The 18,480-nt window shown below is 48.3% G+C and overlaps 1 protein-coding gene across 1 annotated transcript in view; it reads right to left on the minus strand.

Annotated features, from left to right (window-relative positions):
• Nucleotides 1-782: 782 nt before the first annotated feature.
• Nucleotides 783-18,480, minus strand: part of LOC135552310 (ephrin type-A receptor 7-like) — a 202,443-nt gene continuing 184,745 nt past the window's right edge. Inside the window, exons 9-17 of the mRNA XM_064983864.1 lie at nt 17,831-17,886; nt 15,607-15,732; nt 12,768-12,953; nt 8,155-8,216; nt 7,401-7,604; nt 5,819-5,971; nt 3,870-4,060; nt 3,450-3,638; nt 783-3,306 (exon numbers count right to left, since the gene is read on the minus strand). Coding sequence (XP_064839936.1) covers nt 3,192-3,306; nt 3,450-3,638; nt 3,870-4,060; nt 5,819-5,971; nt 7,401-7,604; nt 8,155-8,216; nt 12,768-12,953; nt 15,607-15,732; nt 17,831-17,886 — 1,282 coding nt within the window. The 3' untranslated portion in view covers nt 783-3,191. The remainder of the gene's footprint in view (nt 3,307-3,449; nt 3,639-3,869; nt 4,061-5,818; nt 5,972-7,400; nt 7,605-8,154; nt 8,217-12,767; nt 12,954-15,606; nt 15,733-17,830; nt 17,887-18,480) is intronic.

The raw sequence follows: 18,480 nt of genomic DNA on the forward strand, positions 1-18,480 counted from the left end.
CATAATCCTCTGCTCGGCAGGTCACCTGGCCCAAGTGGCCTCATTATGGTTTAAATGGAGTAGAGGAGCAGGAGCTGCCAAAGTCAGAGGTTCAGTCCACCCACACTCGTCGCCTCTCAACTCCATCGTAAGTCATGGAGTTAAATTCTTGGCTACCACCCATAAGGCCTTCTTTAAAAAAACAAACATGTTTTACTCTCACATGTAAACTCCACTGATGTGTCACTCTAAGCTTTGCCCAAAGCTGTCATCCAACTAATCAAATTAGTTCTGCACTTAAAGTGGCGCCAGAGACAGAAGAGGAAGTGAGATATCCCACTCCCTCATTTTTGTGGTTCATATACAGCAAATTAACTAAGCAGACCAGACCCAGCTGCTATCGCACTGGTGCCTATGGGTGAGCCACCCCTTAAACAGACCGGAACTGAGACAATTTTCTTTCAATGGTAAACGGCCTGAGTAAGACATCTTCATTTATCCACCATCTTTGGAGGAGCTTCCCCAGAACAAGATTGAGGCCTGGGATTTACTCCTGACCACAATTCCAGGGCTCTTTCTCAATTAAGGCCTGGATTCAATCCGGAGAATTTTTGCATGAGGTTGTGAACAGAACGTTTGCAGAGAAGAACAAAACAAAAAGGTGAACTGAAAGAGTTTAGTTTTCTGTGAGCTGATTGGCTGCATCATTTCACAAGGGGAATGAATCAGACTTGCATTGGAAGCAAGAACAGAATCTAGCTCAAAGCCTGAAGCACCCCAAAAACACAGACAAACGCTTGCTCTTAAGGGAGATAGTTTTTTTATAACACATTTCAACAGCCATCTGTCTTTCTAACAGGTAAAAATCATCCAAAAACTAAACAAAGAAAATATGTTTTAATATTCCAAACACACACGTTCATTGGCAACGGCCCTACATTTAAACAATAAAACCCCTACACAGTGAGCAGATATTTTCAACACATTGTTCTTCAAAGAAATTATAAAAATAGATTGCATTTTCAAATACATATTTACAGTATTAAACATTTTGTAATCGTCGAGTAGTAAACAGTGGGTGGGAGGGGGTGGGGGGGACAACAACTGAGTTAAGTCGCTAGCGAAAGGTTTATTTTGGTGTCTGCGTATACAGGGGTGGTGAGACTTTCTAGATATGTGCATGTGTGAGTCTATAGGGCTGTGTTTACACAGGCAGCCCATTCTGATCTTTCTCCACTTCTTGGTCTTTCGACCGATCAGATTAGCTCTTTCTACAATAAAATGGGCAGAATATCAGAATTGTGCCTTTTGTAAACGCAGCCTAGGAGTATATTTTGGGTTTATATACAGTAATGTTAAGGCAAAACAGCTACAAAGAGAGAGTATGTAGGGAAGAGAGGAGGACATACACTGGTAGTCCTTTCACACCAGATACCTCACTATTACAATAACCCATCTACGAACCAAACAGAACCAATAAAACATCCACTGTGTAGCTAGCTACATGAGTATGAGAGAAATCAAATAATTACCCAAAACGTGTTCACTACGATTAAATGTTACCGTCTTTGTAAAATACATAATACTGACAAATGGAAGGGCTTGTAGATGCAGTGGGGGGTTGTGGGTCCTATGTCAGCTTGAGTTGCTGTCCCCCCCCCCCCAAAAAAAAATAATAATAAATAAATAAATGAGATCACTCTACGACATTCTGAAATACTGCAATACTGTTTCTATAATGCAACACATCGATACCGTACATCCAGCGACACTGGACTCAAAATGTATAAGTCCTTTATCAACTACTGGTGATTTGTTAACAGTATCCAAATGATTCAATACCCCTGTCTATGAGAAGAAAACAGTCAACATACTATAGTGTAAGTCCTCTTCATAATACCTTGTTCAGTACAGGACACCATTATTCAGTAACAGAATCCCTCGAACTGTAAAAAAAAATATAAAAAAAATACAACATTTCATGATTTACACTGAAACCAGAGGACATGTGCTTTGCAGCATCCTTAAACACAAAATGTAATTGATTATTTATTCAATCAAGTATGTCTATTTTGACCCTCGTAACCTCTTCCCGTCAGGAGGTTGTGTGAGAGTCTGTAAACTGTAAATGCATAAATAAAAATGAATACATATTAAATATACTGTATGTCAGCTTGAGACTTGACCTTTATTCTTAACAGTGCAATATACCCTTGTAGTGAAAATGCTTTTTAGATGGGAGAAATATATTAGCGAGACGCTACATGACACACCACTGACATCCCGGCAAAGGGACATTAGCCATTCCACACAGGGAGAGCAGACACAGTTAATGGAAAAATGTTAGAAAAAAGATAAATTGTGTAACAGACGAAATAGGAATGAACAATCAAATACACGTAAATCCATTGTTTTGATTTACACAAATTCCTAGTTGTTTTTAAATCAGTCGTTTTTTCCTGAAGGTACGTTTTTTCCAGCCTCATGATTGGTCGGGCCAAGACAAGACACAGTCTGGGTTCCGCCCATACCGTGGGAACCTGTCACTTGAACACACAACCGGGATAGGAGGTTTTTAACCACTGAACCGAGACCAGATTTACAATGTCAACTCTGTTCGACAGACAGCACTTTCTCCATTGGTACCTTATCCCACTGTTCTGAGGCCAGTGGTAGTGGGCCAGCCCTGTTATATGAACAGTACTTCTCAACCAGGGTGGCTTTAACCTCAGTTTTGAGACCAGTGGTTCAGTAGAGTATCACTTGAGGGGACTGTTCTTCTCCATTAAGGAAATGTTATTACCCCATGTTCTGAGACCAGTGGTAGAGTGCCAGACATTTTAGATGGACAGTACTTCTCCATCAGGGTAGTTTTAAGTCTATTTAACTACTGATCCAGGGCCAGTTGTAAGAGAGGAGATCTAGTTGATTCGGGTCAGCGTGCAGACAGAAGTCATGTGACCTTCGACAGAGTACGCTGATCACGACTGGAAGATGCCTCCTTCCCAAGGACTTAAGAGAGGGAGGAGGGGAAAGAGTGGGTGGGTGAAGTGTGGGCGATATCTCTGCCCACCTCACTATCCACTTGATTTCGTCCATCTGAATGAGCGACGGGTCCTTCTATCCATCCGCTCGTCCGTCTGTGTGTGTGTGTGTGTGTGTGTGTGTGTGTGTGTGTGTGTGTGTGTGTGTGTGTGTGTGTGTGGTGTAGGTCAGACCTGCACCCCTCTGCCGTGCATCTGGATGACCTGGGCTCTAAGGGTCTGGATGGCAGACAGGATCTGTTTCTGGTGCTCCAGAGAGGTTACACCTAGACTCAACACGTCTCTGTGAAGGAGACCCACAGCACAAAGACATCCGTTAGACTATACCAACTCGCATTCAGGTGCGCAAGCGCAAAAAGCAAGGCTTACGGAAAACGCACACTTGTTCACACATCAACGCACACGCGCTCATTCAGAGCCACTCACTGGACTGTCATACGGGCCACAGACTCCAGGTAGCAGTATCCTGCCGCGGTGAAGTTGTCCTTGTAGCGCCCCATGTCCACCGCATCCAACCACTCCCCTACCGAGTTAAACGAGGGGAACGACGGAAGAGTCCGCTCTGCCAGGGAGATAGAGGAGCCCAGAGGGAGGGTTCCTAGCTGAGGGAGGGTTCTACGGATAGAAAGGGAGAGAGAGAGAGATTCATGGGTCTATTGTTATCATAAGCGGTAGTATTTCTACTCTGGTATCAAAACTCAGTGGGACGTGGGGAACCTGCTTGGACGACATAAACCATTTCCATGTCAGCCCACGTTGGCCAGCAGAGTCCTGTTACCTGTTAGCCTGTATGTTAACCCATGTTTAGCCCGTGTTAAGCATGGTTTCCAGTGGCCTATGTCCTACCTGCGTGCCAGTGTGGAGGAGCCGATGCCGTCGGGGCTGCGGATGCTCTTGCTGAGAGCTGAGTGGATCTGGCTGAAGGTGGGTCTCTCGGTCCTCTCCTTCTGCCAACAGTCCAACATCAGCTGGTGGAGGTGGGGTGGACAGTTCATAGGGGCGGGCAGGCGGAAGCCATCCTCTATCGCTTTGATCACCTAGGACGAGACGGAGAGAGAAGGCGTGTTAACCTACGGGGAGAAATGTTGATAGTGAACGAGGACTCCGGTGGCTTTAGGAGACCTCCGAAACAATATCCCTTTACGCAAGGTTCTCTCAAAGAGCGAACCCATCAAACAGATCGGTCCCCCCCTGTAAAGACTGCTCCAAAAACACTTCAAAAATATCATCTCTCAGTTTTAGAACACCGTGCTCCCAAGAAAAAGCTCAACCCGTCAATAAAACATAAAAAAAGGTTGAAAATGTTCCTTTGAACCACATTCACCAAAAAACACTGTCCTCTTCAGTTCCATCCTGACCTCAATTCAACCAAACAGTGTTTCTCCATTGGCTCACATTTTTCATTTCATCAGAGATGAAAAACAAAGGGCATGTTAGAGCAGGGTGTGGGTCTGGGTGAGTTAACGGTGATATTAACTATCCGTTTAATGCATTAATATCTCAAGCGCTCAGCCAGCTTGGACTTTGACATTTCATTTGGAGAGTTCAGTGCCGTGAACATGGAGGTAGACAAAACGTCTGGATCGTGATAAACCCTCACGATTCCTATCCTAGCCGAGTGAGGGTTCAAAGTTGGTCATTTCAACATGACACGGTCGTCTAGTTTGCCACTTTATTGTTCAGTGGAACTTTTTCGTAAGGAGTCATTTTAGACGGCATATTTGCACGAACAAGTGGTTGGCTTAAAAGTGAACTATGACGAACCCTCTGTCTACTCTTAATAGTCATGATGCTGCCTTGGATCAAAGACACTTTGAAATCACATTGTCTCACTTTCCTCGTCTGAAGTCTTGTTTTCTTCAAAAGTAATTCTTTTTTTTTTTAACTGTCTAGGAAAAGGAGAGAGGGGAGGGAGGGAGCAGGGAACAAAAAAACCACCCTCATCGACTTTTCACACAAACAGGTGATGGCAGGGTGCTATCGATTGGACAATCTCCACACCCTCCTAAAATAGCTACACTTTCATTTCCTTAAAAGAGACTGTCGCTTTCTGCCGGGATTTTATGCCTCCTCTAAGAGCAGGGCGCGTAGTGGCACTTTGGGACAGCCACTAGAAAGGGACGTGGTGTCCTTAAGAGAAATAGGATTGGTCACAGAGCTGAAGTGGACTTATGCCAAAGAGTCTCTTAGAGAAGCACCTGTGGCTTTCCCTCTTTAATAAGATCTGAGCTATCCCGAGTCAGAGTTCACACAGTTAGAGAGAGAGAGAGAGAGAGAGAGAGAGAGAGAGAGAGAGAGAGAGAGAGAGAGAGAGACACAGAGAGAGACACAGAGAGAGACACAGAGAGAGAGAGACACAGAGAGAGAGAGAGACACAGAGAGAGAGAGAGAGACACAGAGAGAGAGAGACACAGAGAGAGAGAGACACGGAGAGAGAGAGACACGGAGAGAGAGAGACACAGAGAGAGAGACACAGAGAGACACAGAGACACAGAGACACAGAGACACAGAGAGAGAGAGAGAGAGAAAGAGGGAAGAAGAGAAAGTATAAATAGAAAGGAGAAGAGAGATAAAGTAATCGCATAGTGAATGGGGTGAGGGAGGGGACAGAGAGGCTGCACATGTAGAGAGCTTGAGACAGACGGGAGACAGAGAGTGAAGGAAGAGAGAGATGGGGGGATGTGAGAGAGAGAGAGAGTGTGTGAAGGAAGAGAGAGATGGGGGATGTGAGAGAGAGAGAGAGTGTGTGAAGGAAGAGAGAGATGGGGGATGCAAGAGAGAGTCACTCTACTCACGTCCTGGTTGCCCATGTCCCAGTAGGGTCTCTCTCCGTAGGACATGACCTCCCACATGACGATGCCAAAGCTCCAGACGTCAGACGCTGAGCTGTAGCGGTGGTACTGGATGGCCTCTGGGGCCGTCCACAACACCACACTCTTCCCCCCATGCTGAGAGAGACAGAGAGCGAGAGATGTTCAAATCCACACTTGACATCTTGTATGAACACGCTTCACGTTAGCCTGCCTCGTCACAGCACAGCATTGTGTTAGGGTCTACTTTTAAACATCCTACTGCACTCTGCATCCCATATACTGCCTCAAAAAAGAACACTAAACAGAACATCTAATCTAATCAACCACTGTCATCCCAGAGAGAGTGAAAACAGTGAGAGAGCGAGAAAGAGAAACCACAGGGAAACCCGGATTCGTTATAGAAACTATTGTAAGTCGGTCTGCACTGCACACATCAGTTTCAACACTGAGAGGAAATACAAAGAACAAATGCAATTAAACACGAACTTCTCCCACCGGCTTCAATGCGCTTCTATAAAATACTTAACTGTCATTTTAATGTAGGATTTTTATATTTATTAGGCGTAATATATTTAATAGGAGAAAATATCAGCTCGTTCTCTCAGCAGTGTGGCCTACTAAAATCACTGAAGCTGGAGACTCATATCTCCCTCACTAACTTTAAGCAGCTCACAGATCATTGCACCTGTACATAGCCACTCTGTAAATAGCCCATCCAACTACCTCATCCACATACTGTTTTTAAAAGAATATATATATATTTTGCTCCTTTGCACCCCAGTATCTCTACTTGCACATTCATCTTCTGCACATCTATCACTCCAGTGTTTAATTGCTAAATTGTAATTATATCACCACTATGGCCTATTTATTGCCTTTACCTCCCTTATCTAACCTCATTTTCACTCACTGTATATAAACTTTTTTTTTTACTGTATTATTGACTGTATGTTTGTTTATGTGTAACTCTGTGTTGTTGTATGTGTCGAACTGCTTTGCTTTATCTTGGCCAGGTCGCAGTTGTAAATGAGAACTTGTTCTCAACTAGCCTACCTGGTTAAATAAAGGTGAAATAAATAAAAACATGGGTAAAGACTAAACAAGACAGTAAATCTAGTACCCATCACAGTGAGTAGTCTCACCAGTGGTGTAGATGGCCTCTATGGGTAAAGACTAAACAAGACAGTAAGTCTAGTACCCATCACAGTGAGTAGTCTCACCAGTGGTGTAGATGGCCTCTATGGGTAAAGACTAAACAAGACAGTAAATCTAGTACCCATCACAGTGAGTAGTCTCACCAGTGGTGTAGATGGCCTCTATGGGTAAAGACTAAACAAGACAGTAAATCTAGTGGCGTAGATGGCCTCTATGGGTAAAGACTAAACAAGACAGTAAATCTAGTACCCATCACAGTGAGTAGTCTCACCAGTGGTGTAGATGGCCTCTATGGGTAAAGAGTAAAGACTATAGGTAGTAATATAATAGAAAAAAAAGTAATATACAGTAGTAGTTTATTTGTATTGTATAATTAGCTATGATATGTAATATATGTGAGTAGTCTCACCATTGCGCTGTAGATGGCCTCCATCTTGTCCTCTTGGAGAGGTCTGAAGCCGGACACCTTGCAGCCCAGGCTGGCGTTGACCAGTACCTTGTGGGCGGCCAGGCGGCGGTGGACGAAGCCCATCTCTGTCAGGTACTTCATCCCAGAGGCCACGCCCCCCAGCATGTCCATCAACTGGAGCACAGAGAGCTGGCCCTCGTGCTTCTGGAGAGGGGGAGGGAGGGAGTGGGTTAGGACCATAGAGATGCAATATAATTAGGGTTGTTTTCCCAAAGTTCTAATTATTTCCACAAATTCTGGTCCCAGGTTTCTGGATGTCCTGTTTTTCCCCTCCTTATTCCAGGAATTTCTGGAAAACCTGGGAATTTTGGGAAAGTTCCCAGAATTTGGCAACCCTAAATATAACACTGATATATTTAATTGTGTGGTTAGGACAGTGTATCTCAAATGGTGGGTTGGGACCAACAATATCAGGCCCATATGAAATTGTAACTTGGGACCTCTGGTGTGTCGAAATACATTTCAGTGCAATGGAGAACAAACTCAGTTATGAAGGATTGAATAACATGATGTATTTTACTGTTAGTCATATGGCTTATAAACCCAATGATACACCATATGCCTAGGGATTTATTTCATACCAACATCTTATGTAACGTTTGGAAACTAGACCAGGAGTCATGGTGAGGTAAACACTTTTCTAAGAGCACAAAAAAGACACATGCGCACACACACCGTATGTACACACACTTACCCTGAGGAAGGAGTCCAGGGACCCATTGGACATGCTCTCCAACACAATCATCATGGTGTTACCTGCGCACACACACACACACACACACACACACACACACACACACACACACACACACACACACACACAGTTATCAGTGTAGTCCAGTTGGCTCAGGGGCAGCAGTGGTTATGTACCGCCATCCTTCACCCTTTTGACCAGGTCTCTCTTGAAAAAGAAATGTTTCCTCAATGAGGAAAAAAACCCTGCTTAAATAAAAGGTAAAAAAACTGTGATCTGGAGGAGCAGACTGACCTGTGTGCTGCTATCACAGTCACACCAACTTTAATAACCACACACACTTCTCACACTCACTGAGCACAGGTGGCCAAGGTGTATTAAACTAGTAAAGAGAGAGAAGACAAACACGAGAGGGGGGAAGAGAGAGAGAGAAGAAAAACACGAGAGTGGGAAAGAAGACAGAAACACGAGAGTGGGGAAGAGAGAGAGAGGGAAGACAGAAACACAAGGGGGAAAGAAGACAGAAACACGAGGGGGAAAGAAGACAGAAACACGAGGGGGAAAGAAGACAGAAACACAAGGGGAAAAGAGCGAGAGAGAAGACAGAAACACGAGAGTGGGAGAGAGTGAGAAGACAAACACGAGAGGGGAGAGAGTGAGAGAAGACAGAAACACGAGAGGGGGAGAGAGTGAGAGAAGACAGAAACACGAGAGGGGGAGAGAGTGAGAGAAGACAGAAACACGAGAGGGGGAGAGAGTGAGAGAGAAGACAGAAACACGAGAGGGGAGAGAGTGAGAGAAGACAGAAACACGAGAGGGGAGAGAGTGAGAGAAGACAGAAACACGAGAGGGGGAGAGAGAGAGAGAGAAGACAGAAACACGAGAGGGGGAGAGAGAGAGAGAGAAGACAGAAACACGAGAGGGGGAGAGAGAGAGAGAGAAGACAGAAACACGAGAGGGGGAGAGAGAGAGAGAGAAGACAGAAACACGCGAGGGGAGAGAGAGAAGGCAGAAACACAAGAGGGGGAGAGAGTGAGAGAAGACAGAAACACGAGAGGGGGAGAGAGTGAGAGAAGACAGAAACACGAGAGGGGGAGAGAGTGAGAGAAGACAGAAACACGAGAGGGGGAGAGAGAGAGAAGACAGAAACACGAGAGGGGGAGAGAGAGAAGACAGAAACACGAGAGGGGGAGAGAGAGAAGACAGAAACACGCGAGGGGGAGAGAGAAGACAGAAACACGCGAGGGGGAGAGAGAGAAGGCAGAAACACGCGAGGGGGAGAGAGAGAAGACAGAAACATGAGAGGGGGGAAGAGAGAGAGAGAGAGAAGACAAACACGAGAGTGGGAGAGAGAGTGAGAGAAGACAGAAACACGAGAGGGGGAGAGAGAGAGAAAGAGAAGACAAACACGAGAGTGGGAAAGAAGACAAACATGAGAGAGTGAGAGAAGACAGAAACACGAGAGGGGGAAAGAGAGAGAGAGAACAGAAACACAAGAAAAAACACTAGCTTTTATTGAGTGGTGGAATAAGGAGGGTGAGATGGTGAGCGAGTAGTCAGGAGAAAGGGAGAGAAGAGGAGCGAGTAGTCAGGAGACAGGGAGTGAAGGAGAGAGAGTAGTCAGGAGAAAGAAAGGGAGAGAAGGGGAGCGAGTAGTCAGGGTTAAAAAGGGAGAGAAGGGGAGCGAGTAGTCAGGAGAAAGGGAGTGAAGGGGAGCAAGTAGTCAGGAGAAAGAAAGGGAGAGAAGGGGAGTGAGTAGTCAGGAGAAAGAAAGGGAGAGAAAGGGGAGCGAGTGGTCAGGAGAAAGAAAGGGAAAGAAGGGGAGTGAGTAGTCAGGAGAAAGAAAGGGAGAGAAGGGGAGCAAGTGGTCAGGAGAAAGGGAGAGAAGGGGAGCGAGTGGTCAGGGGAAAGGGAGTGAAGGGGAGCGAGTGGTCAGGAGAAAGAAAGGGAGAGAAGGGGAGCGAGTGGTCAGGAGAAAGAAAGGGAGAGAAGGGGAGCGAGTGGTCAGGAGAAAGAAAGGGAGAGAAGGGGAGCGAGTGGTCAGGAGAAAGAAAGGGAGAGAAGGGGAGCGAGTGGTCAGGAGAAAGGGAGAGAAGGGGAGCGAGTAGTCAGGGGAAAGGGAGAGAAGGGGAGCAAGTGGTCAGGAGAAAGAAAGGGAGAGAAGGGGAGCGAGTGGTCAGGAGAAAGGGAGAGAAGGGGAGCGAGTAGTCAGGGGAAAGGGAGAGGAGGGGAGCGAGTAGTCAGGAGAAAGGGAGAGAAGGGGAGCGAGTGGTCAGGAGAAAGAAAGGGAGTGAAGGGACGCGAGTAGTCAGGAGAAAGGGAGTGAAGGGGAGCGAGTAGTTAGGAGAAAGGGAGGAAGCTGTGACTCCGCTAGTAACCAGGTGGTGTGTGCGTCAGACAGAGATAGAGCATAGTAACATGGAAACTGAGGTCTTACACACACAGCCCCCTTGATGGCCGTGGCTGAGATTTAAGTGCCTCATAAATGGACACTATCAGTCCCCCTCAATCAAAGACAGACAGACTGGAGGAGAGGAGAGGCAGGCAGGACTACACTATTACACGGCACCATCACTCTGTTCGATCACATCATCTGTCTATGTTAGTATGCAAGACTAATATACAGAACTACTGCTTCACACTCCCCATCTAACGAACCTATCACTACCGCACCACACACACTGGCACACTATCGCCCCCTACGCTATGACATTTTCTATCCCGCTTCACGACAAGACACTCTACCTCTTCTACCAGATTAACTATCCTGCTGATTCCCCCCCCCCATACTACGCTACCGAGCACCCTACATGTCCCACCCCTCCCCTGGTACCCCCTGCTGGACGCTTAGCTAGCAGCACGTCTCAGTCTCTCTAATGACCTTCCCTGCAGCGCTGCAGACCTCAGGAGAGGGAAAGGAGGGAGGAGAGGAGGGAGGAGGCAGGAGAGAGGAGAGGGGGTGGGGGCTAACAGGTGGGCTGTGGGGGTGGAAGGGGTTGAATGGCGGGCTAGCGGGGGGTAAGCAATGCAATGCAGGTGATTTGCAATCTGAGGGTGGTGTGTGTGTTTAATCGAGTGTGTGCACGCCCGCGTGTGAGGCGGTGGGGTGTGCGCGAAAGTGCGTTTCAGAATCCCGCTGTGTCTCTAGCACCAATTACCGTATCCAGCACATCTGCTGCAGACTGTGTGTTCAGCCAGGCAGGCACTGCTCCCATCCAATCCCATCCCTCCCTACCCTGGTTCTTCCTCACCTGACTCACACGCACCTTGCCCTTCTACAGTAGCCCTCTGAAACGCTCTAAACCTCTCCTCGCCTACCTTTCTCCGTCAACATTATACTTCAGACCCCTTGACCTTTTTCACGATGTTTACTTCAAAGCCTTATTCTAAAATGGATTCAATTGTTTTTTCCCCCCTCATCAATCCACATACAATACCACATAATGACAATGTAAAAACATTTTTATTTTAGCAAATTTATTAAACATAAATAAATGTAAATATCACATTTACATACGTATTCAGACCCTTTACTCAGTACTTTGTTGAAGCACCTTTGGCAGCGATTACAGAGTCTTCTTGGGTATGATGCTGCAAACTTGGCACACATGTATTTGGGGGAGTTTCTCCCATTCTTCTCTGCAGATCCTCTCAAGCTCTGTCAGGTTGGATGGGGAGCATCTCTGCACAGCTATTTTCAGGTCTCTCCAGAGATGTTTGATTCGGATTCAAGTCCGGGCTCTGGCTGGGCCACTCAAGGGACATTCAGAGATTTGTCCCAAAGCCACTCCTGCGTTGTCTTGGCTGTGTGCTTAGGGTCGTTGTCCTGTTGGAAGGTGAACCTTCACCCCACAGCATGATGCTGCCACCACCATACTTCACTGTAGGGTTGGTGCCAGTTTTTCACCAGACGTGACACTTGGCATTCAGGCCAAAGAGTTCAATCTTGGTTTCATCAGAATCTTGTTTCTCATGGTCTGTGAGTCCTTTACGTGCTCCAAGTGGGCGGTCATGAGCCTTTTACTGAGGAGTGGCTTCTGTCTGGACACTCTACTCTAGGAAGAATCTTGGTGGTTCTAAACTTCTTTGATTTAAGAAGGATGGAGGACACTGTGTTCTAGGAGACCTTCAATGCTGCAGACATGTTTTGGTACCCTTCCCCAGATCTGTGCCTCGATACAATCTTGTCTCGGTGCTCTACGGACAATTCCTTCGACCTCATGGCTTGGTCTTTGCTCTGACGTGCACCGCCAACTGTGGGACCTGATATAGACAGGTGTGTACCTTTCCAAATCATGTCCAATCAATTGAATTTACCACAGGTGGACTCCAATCAAGTTGTAGAAACATCTCAAGGATGATCAACGGAAACAGGATGCACCTGAGCTCAATTTTGAGTCTCATAGCAAAGGGCCCAAATACTAATGTCAATAAGATATTTCAGTTTTTTATTTAATACATTCTAAAAACCTGTTTTCGAAATGTCATCAATTTTAGAATAAGGCTGTAACGTGACAAAATGTGGAAAAGGGGAAGGGGTCTGAATACTTTCCAAATGCACTGTAAGTGCGTAGGGGCTAGGGGTTCATTTGTGATTTCGGTAACTCGCTCACCGCTGGTGATGACCCCCTCTAGTCGGACAATGTTGGAGTGGTCAAACTGTCCCAGTATCCCTGCTTCGCTGAGGAAGGAGCGCCTCTGTTTCTCTGAGCAGCCGGCCCTCAGCGCCTTGATGGCCACCGGAAGCTCCCGCTTACTGGGCAGCTTGAGACAGCCACGACACACCTCCCCAAAGTCACCTGCAGGTGGAGACACAGAGAGAGGGTAGATAGTGGACTACAGTAATGGAGAGAGAGTTGGGGGTGATTGAGTGTGAGAGAGAGAGGAGGAGCGAGAGAGAGCGGAGGAGAGGAGAGAGAGAGAGCGGAGGAGAGAGAGAGGAGAGAGAGAGCGGAGGAGAGAGAGAGAGAGAGAGCGGAGGGAGAGAGAGAGAGCGGAGGAGAGCGGAGGAGAGAGCGAGAGAGAGCGGAGGAGAGAGCGAGAGAGAGCGGAGGAGAGAGCGAGAGAGAGCGGAGGAGAGAGCGGAGAGAGAGCGGAGGAGAGAGCGAGAGAGAGAGAGAGAGCGAGAGAGAGAGAGAGAGAGAGAGAGAGAGAGAGAGAGAGAGAGCGGAGGAGAGAGAGAGAGAGAGCGGAGGAGAGAGCGAGAGAGAGCGGAGGGAGAGAGCGAGAGAGAGAGCGGAGCGGAGAGAGCGGAGAGAGAGCGGAGGAGAGAGAGAAGCGAGCGAGAGAGGGAGGAGAAAGCGAGAGCGGAGGAGAGAGCGAGAGAGAGAGAGCGGATGAGAGAGCGAGAGAGAGAGAGGGCGAAGGAGAGAGCGAGAGAGAGAGAGCGAGAGAGAGAGAGCGGGGGAGAGAGCGGAGGAGAGAGCGAGAGAGAGAGCGAGCGGAGGAGAGAGCGAGAGAGAGCGGAGGAGAGAGCGAGAGAGAGAGAGCGGAGGAGAGAGCGAGAGAGCGGAGGAGAGAGCGAGAGAGGAGAGAGAGAGCAGAGGAGAGAGAGAGCAGAGGAGAGAGAGCAGAGGAGAGAGAGCAGAGGAGAGAGAGCAGAGGAGAGAGAGCAGAGGAGAGAGAGAGAGAGCGGAAAGGAGAGAGAGAGAGCGGAAAGGAGAGAGAGAGAGCGGAGGAGAGAGAGAGTGGAGGAGAGAGAGAAAGAGAGCGAGAGAGAGAGCGGAGAGAGAGCGAGAGAGAAGAGCGGAGAGAGAAGCGGAGAGAGAGAAGAGCGGAGAGAGAGAGGAGCGGAGAGAGAGCGGAGGAAGAGCGAGAGAGAGAGAGCGGAGAGAGAGAGAGGGCGGAGGAGAGAGCGAGAGAGAGAGCGGAGGAGGAGAAGCGAGAGAGAGAAGAGCGGAGGAGAGCGAGAGAGAGAGCGAGAGAGAGAGAGCGAGAGGAGCGAGCGGAGAGAGAGGAGAGCAGAGAGAGAGAGAGAGCAGAGGAGAGAGAGCAGAGGAGAGAGAGAGAGAGCGGAGAGGAGAGAGCGGAGGAGAGAGAGAAAGAGAGCGGAGGAGCGAGAGCGGAGGAGAGAGCGAGAGAGAGAGCGGAGGAGCGAGAGCGGAGAGAGAGCGGAGAGAGAGAGAGAGAGAGCGGAGGGAGGAGAGCGAGAAAGCGGAGGAAGAGCGAGAGAAAGCGGAGGAGAGAGAGAGAGAGCGGAGGAGAGAAGAGAGCGGAGGAGAGAGAGAGAGAGCGGAGGGAGAGCGAGAGAGGGGGAGAGAGCGAAGAAGAGCGGAGAGAAGCGAGAGAGAGAGAGCGGGGACAGAGCGGAGGAGAGAGCGAGAGAAGAGCGGGGAGAAAGCGTAGGAGAGAGCGAGAGAGAGAAGCGGAGAGAGAGCGAGAGAGAGAAAGCGAGAGAGCGGAGAGAAAACAGAGAGAGAGAGAGCAGAGGAGAGAGAGCAGAGGAGAGAGAGAGCAGAGAGAGAGAGAGCAGAGAGAGAAAGCGGAGCGGAGAAGAGAGAGAGCGGAGTTGAAGAAAGCGGAGGAGAGAAAGCGGAGGAGAGAGAGAGAACGGAGGAGCGAGCGAAGAAAGAGAGCGAAGAGAGCGAGCGGAAGAGCGAGAGAAAGCGGAGGAGCGAAGAGAAGAAGAGCGGAAGAGCGAGAGAGAAGAGCGGAGGAGCGAAGAGAGAGCGGAGGAGCGAGAGAGCGAGCGGAGAGCGAGAGAGAGAAGCGGAGGAGCGAGAGAGAGAGCGGAGGAGAGAGAAGAGCGAGAGCGGAGGAGCGAAGAGAGAAGGGAGGGAGGAGAGAGAGCGAAGCGGAAGCGAGAGAGAGAGAGCGGAGGAGCGAGAGAGAGAGAGCGAGCGGAGCAGCGAGAGAGAGAGAGCGGAGGAGCGAGAGAGAGAGAGCGGAGGAGCGAGAGCGGAGGAGGAGAGAGAGAGAGAGCGGAGGGAGCGAGAGAGAGTGGAGGAGCGAGAGAGAGAGCGGAGGAGCGAGAGAGAGAGTGGCGGAGCGAAGAGAGAAGAGAGCGGAGAGCGGAGGAGCGGAAGAGCGAGAGAGAGAGAGCGGAGGAGCGAGAGAGAGAGAGCGGAGGAGCGAGAGAGAGAGAGCGGAGGAGCGAGAGAGAGCGGAGGAGCGAGAGAGAGCGGAGGAGAGAGAGAGAGCGGAGGAGCGAGAGAGAGAGCGGAGGAGCGAGAGAGAGAGAGAGCGGAGGAGCGAGAGAGAGAGAGGAGGAGCGAGAGAGAGAGAGAGGAGGAGCGAGAGAGAGAGAGAGGAGGAGCGAGAGAGAGAGAGAGGAGGAGTGAGAGAGAGAGTGGAGGAGAGAGAGAGAGAGAAAGAAAGAAAGAGCGGGGTAGAGACAGAAAAGGAGACAAAGACAGGGCAAACAGGGAGGAGTGAAAATTGGCAAAGAAAAAGACAGAAGCACAAAGGAAGAGAACATGAGAGTATATGAAAGCCAAAGCACTGTCTCAGTACCTGTGTGCACGATTCTCTCTATTTTGATGCTGGAGTTGTCGAGCTCTTTGGCAAAGGCGAGGACAGCCTGCACCAGGTCCTCACACGTCTCTGGGTCTATGTAGGTCCTCCGGGTCGGGATCTTAACTGTGGAACACAGACGGTCACATAATATCACGACCTGCACAATCTACCGCAACACCACAGAATCACAAATCCGTATTCAACACTACTAAGGCACGTGAAATAGATCACGACATGAGTGGGAATCCGTAGCGTAGTCTTTCACTTGACAACTACCGTACGGGTGGTGTTTTAACATTTGAATACGTTGTTTGTCTCGTCGCCCTTTTCTCAGCCATTGAACTGTTTTGGGGGGAAAAAGAAACTAAAGGAAAAAAGGGAATCAACCACATCACTAACTGAATGTCTTACTTGTGCATCGCACATTTCCCCGAGACAGAGTAGCTCGGCTTAAAGGGTTCCTGTCTTAGACTTCAGAACCGTTGAAGAAAAAACTAATCATCTTCACTAGAAACTAGGGTCGGGAATAATTGGCAGGAAATGCTGAGGTAAAAGCCTTTGAGTGTGTCACTTTGTTAGGAGAGTTTATTTCACAAAAAGCAACCTAAAAACACTACCTGCATCAAAGGAGGTGATACTCGGTCCCTATCCCACACGTATCTGGGAACTCACACTAAATGTCTGTCCTGTGAACTCACACTAAATGTCTGTCCTGTGAACTCACACCAAATGTCTGTTCTGTGAACTCTTGCCTTCTAACCTGTCCTCCATTGTGAATGTTCCGGGCCATCCCAGAAGCCTTTGGGGCCAGACTGGTTCTGAAATGTGATTTCAACTCTAAATCGACCAGGTCTCGACTCACTGTCTCATAACGGCTTATTGATCACACACACACACACACACACACACACACACACACACACACACACACACACACACACACACACACACACACACACACACACACACACACACACACACACACACACACACACACACACACACACACACACACAAAAAGTCTGATTGCAGAGCAAATGAAAGCTTCTCCATTCCAGCTGGCCTGTGTTGAGTGGAAGGCTCGAAGAGCCTCTCTTTCCCGAGCAGTGGGTTTCTTAACCACACAAAACAATAGCTCAGTGGAGGAGTTATTACTTTTATTTAAAGTAGGCCAGCACCAGTCTTGATTCATTTCTGCTCTCGCTCCTTCTCTCTCTGCTTGGGCTTTTTGTGTGGTTGATTTGTTTCACGGTTAACCGTGTCTTTGCCACAAGCAATTGAGGGGAAATGAATGGATCTTAAGACTGCATGACTGCACAAGAAATACACACACAAAGAGATGTACGTCGACCCACCAAAGGGGGAGGAAACGGCTTCATGTCATTCACACAGCACAGTCTGTGGGCAGCAATAGGGGCACCCCAGAGATTGAATAAGTAGCGTTTTCAACGGGGAGGCGGGGGAAGTGTGTATGTGTATGGTTGTGTGTGTGTGTCTGTGTTTACACGTTTTAAGTGTGCGCAGATGTCTGTCCGCATTTGTGCACGTCTCAGAAAGTGTGTGAGTGTCAGCTGCTGGCGTGTCCTTATTTGAGCAGATTTCATTCCCAGCCACATGGCTGCAGCTCATTATTCACCAAGCGTACACACGCACACACACGCATACAAGCACAGACACCTGCACACAGACAGACACGCCACATAGCGTGTGCACACACACACACACACACACACACACACAGGAAAAATGTCAAACAGCCCACAATCGGTGAAACAAAGTCCTTCGAAATGGTTGGTGGAAAAACAGACATGGGAAACATTCAAATCCTTCCTAGTCGGGGGACAGGAAATTATCTGGCTGGCCCGCTCCGTATCCCTATTTCTCCTTCGTTGTCTTTGTTCCAGCTATCAATTCCCTTCTCTCATCCCCCCTCATCCTCATCCTCCTCCCTCCCTATTTATTTAAATCTCTCTCCATCACATTCCGCCTCGCACACCATCCAACGGACTGTAACAGTGTGCTCAGTGTATCCTAAGCACGCACATGGAATTAAGTATTAATGGCCATGCACAAGATAATACTTCACACACACACACACACACACACACACACACACACACACACACACACACACACACACACACACACACACACACACACACACACACACACAGAGAGAGAGAGAGGGAGAGGGAGTGTGTGTGTCGCCACAGTTACTCACATTGGAAGTAGAGCTCTTCGTCTCCCTCCTGACTGGCCTTGCTGTATCTACACTGTCTGCAGAGAGGGAACAAACAGAGATATAAAACATCACTAGCTATATAAAAAATAAATAGATGATACAAGTCTTCAATTCCTCTTAAAATGAGAACAATAGGTTTCTGAACCTCAGTGAATTGGAACTTGGATCACTGTTGTTCAGTGGAACAGGCTGGACAAAACTCACTTCTGAAACCGGGCACCTCCTGTGGAAATCAAACCTGCACATGGGCGTACCTTCATAACTCGCACATTTCCACACGCACACACACTTCTGCATAAATACCCCCCAACCCATAACACACACACTCTTCCAACTGTTCTAATGAGCTGTACACACTTCCTCTCACATAGCTCATCCTGTGCCTCCACAGAGTAGTAGTACAGAGTGGCTGTCTAATTGGTGGCACTTTCCAACTGGAGAGAGAGAGAGAGAGAGTTCAGGGCCTTGCTCTTAAGACCACCAGAGTGAGACATTACGAACTGAATGGGGACAGCCAGAACCAGGCATTCTGTTTGGCCACCGTGCACATGGGAATTGAGATGAGGACAAGAGGCCTTGATGAAGTGCTACAATTCGAGTCCGAGTCAGAAGCAGGGACATTCAATACA

Source organism: Oncorhynchus masou, chromosome 13, assembly GCF_036934945.1.
Source record: "Oncorhynchus masou masou isolate Uvic2021 chromosome 13, UVic_Omas_1.1, whole genome shotgun sequence".
NCBI classification, from domain to species: domain Eukaryota; kingdom Metazoa; phylum Chordata; class Actinopteri; order Salmoniformes; family Salmonidae; genus Oncorhynchus; species Oncorhynchus masou.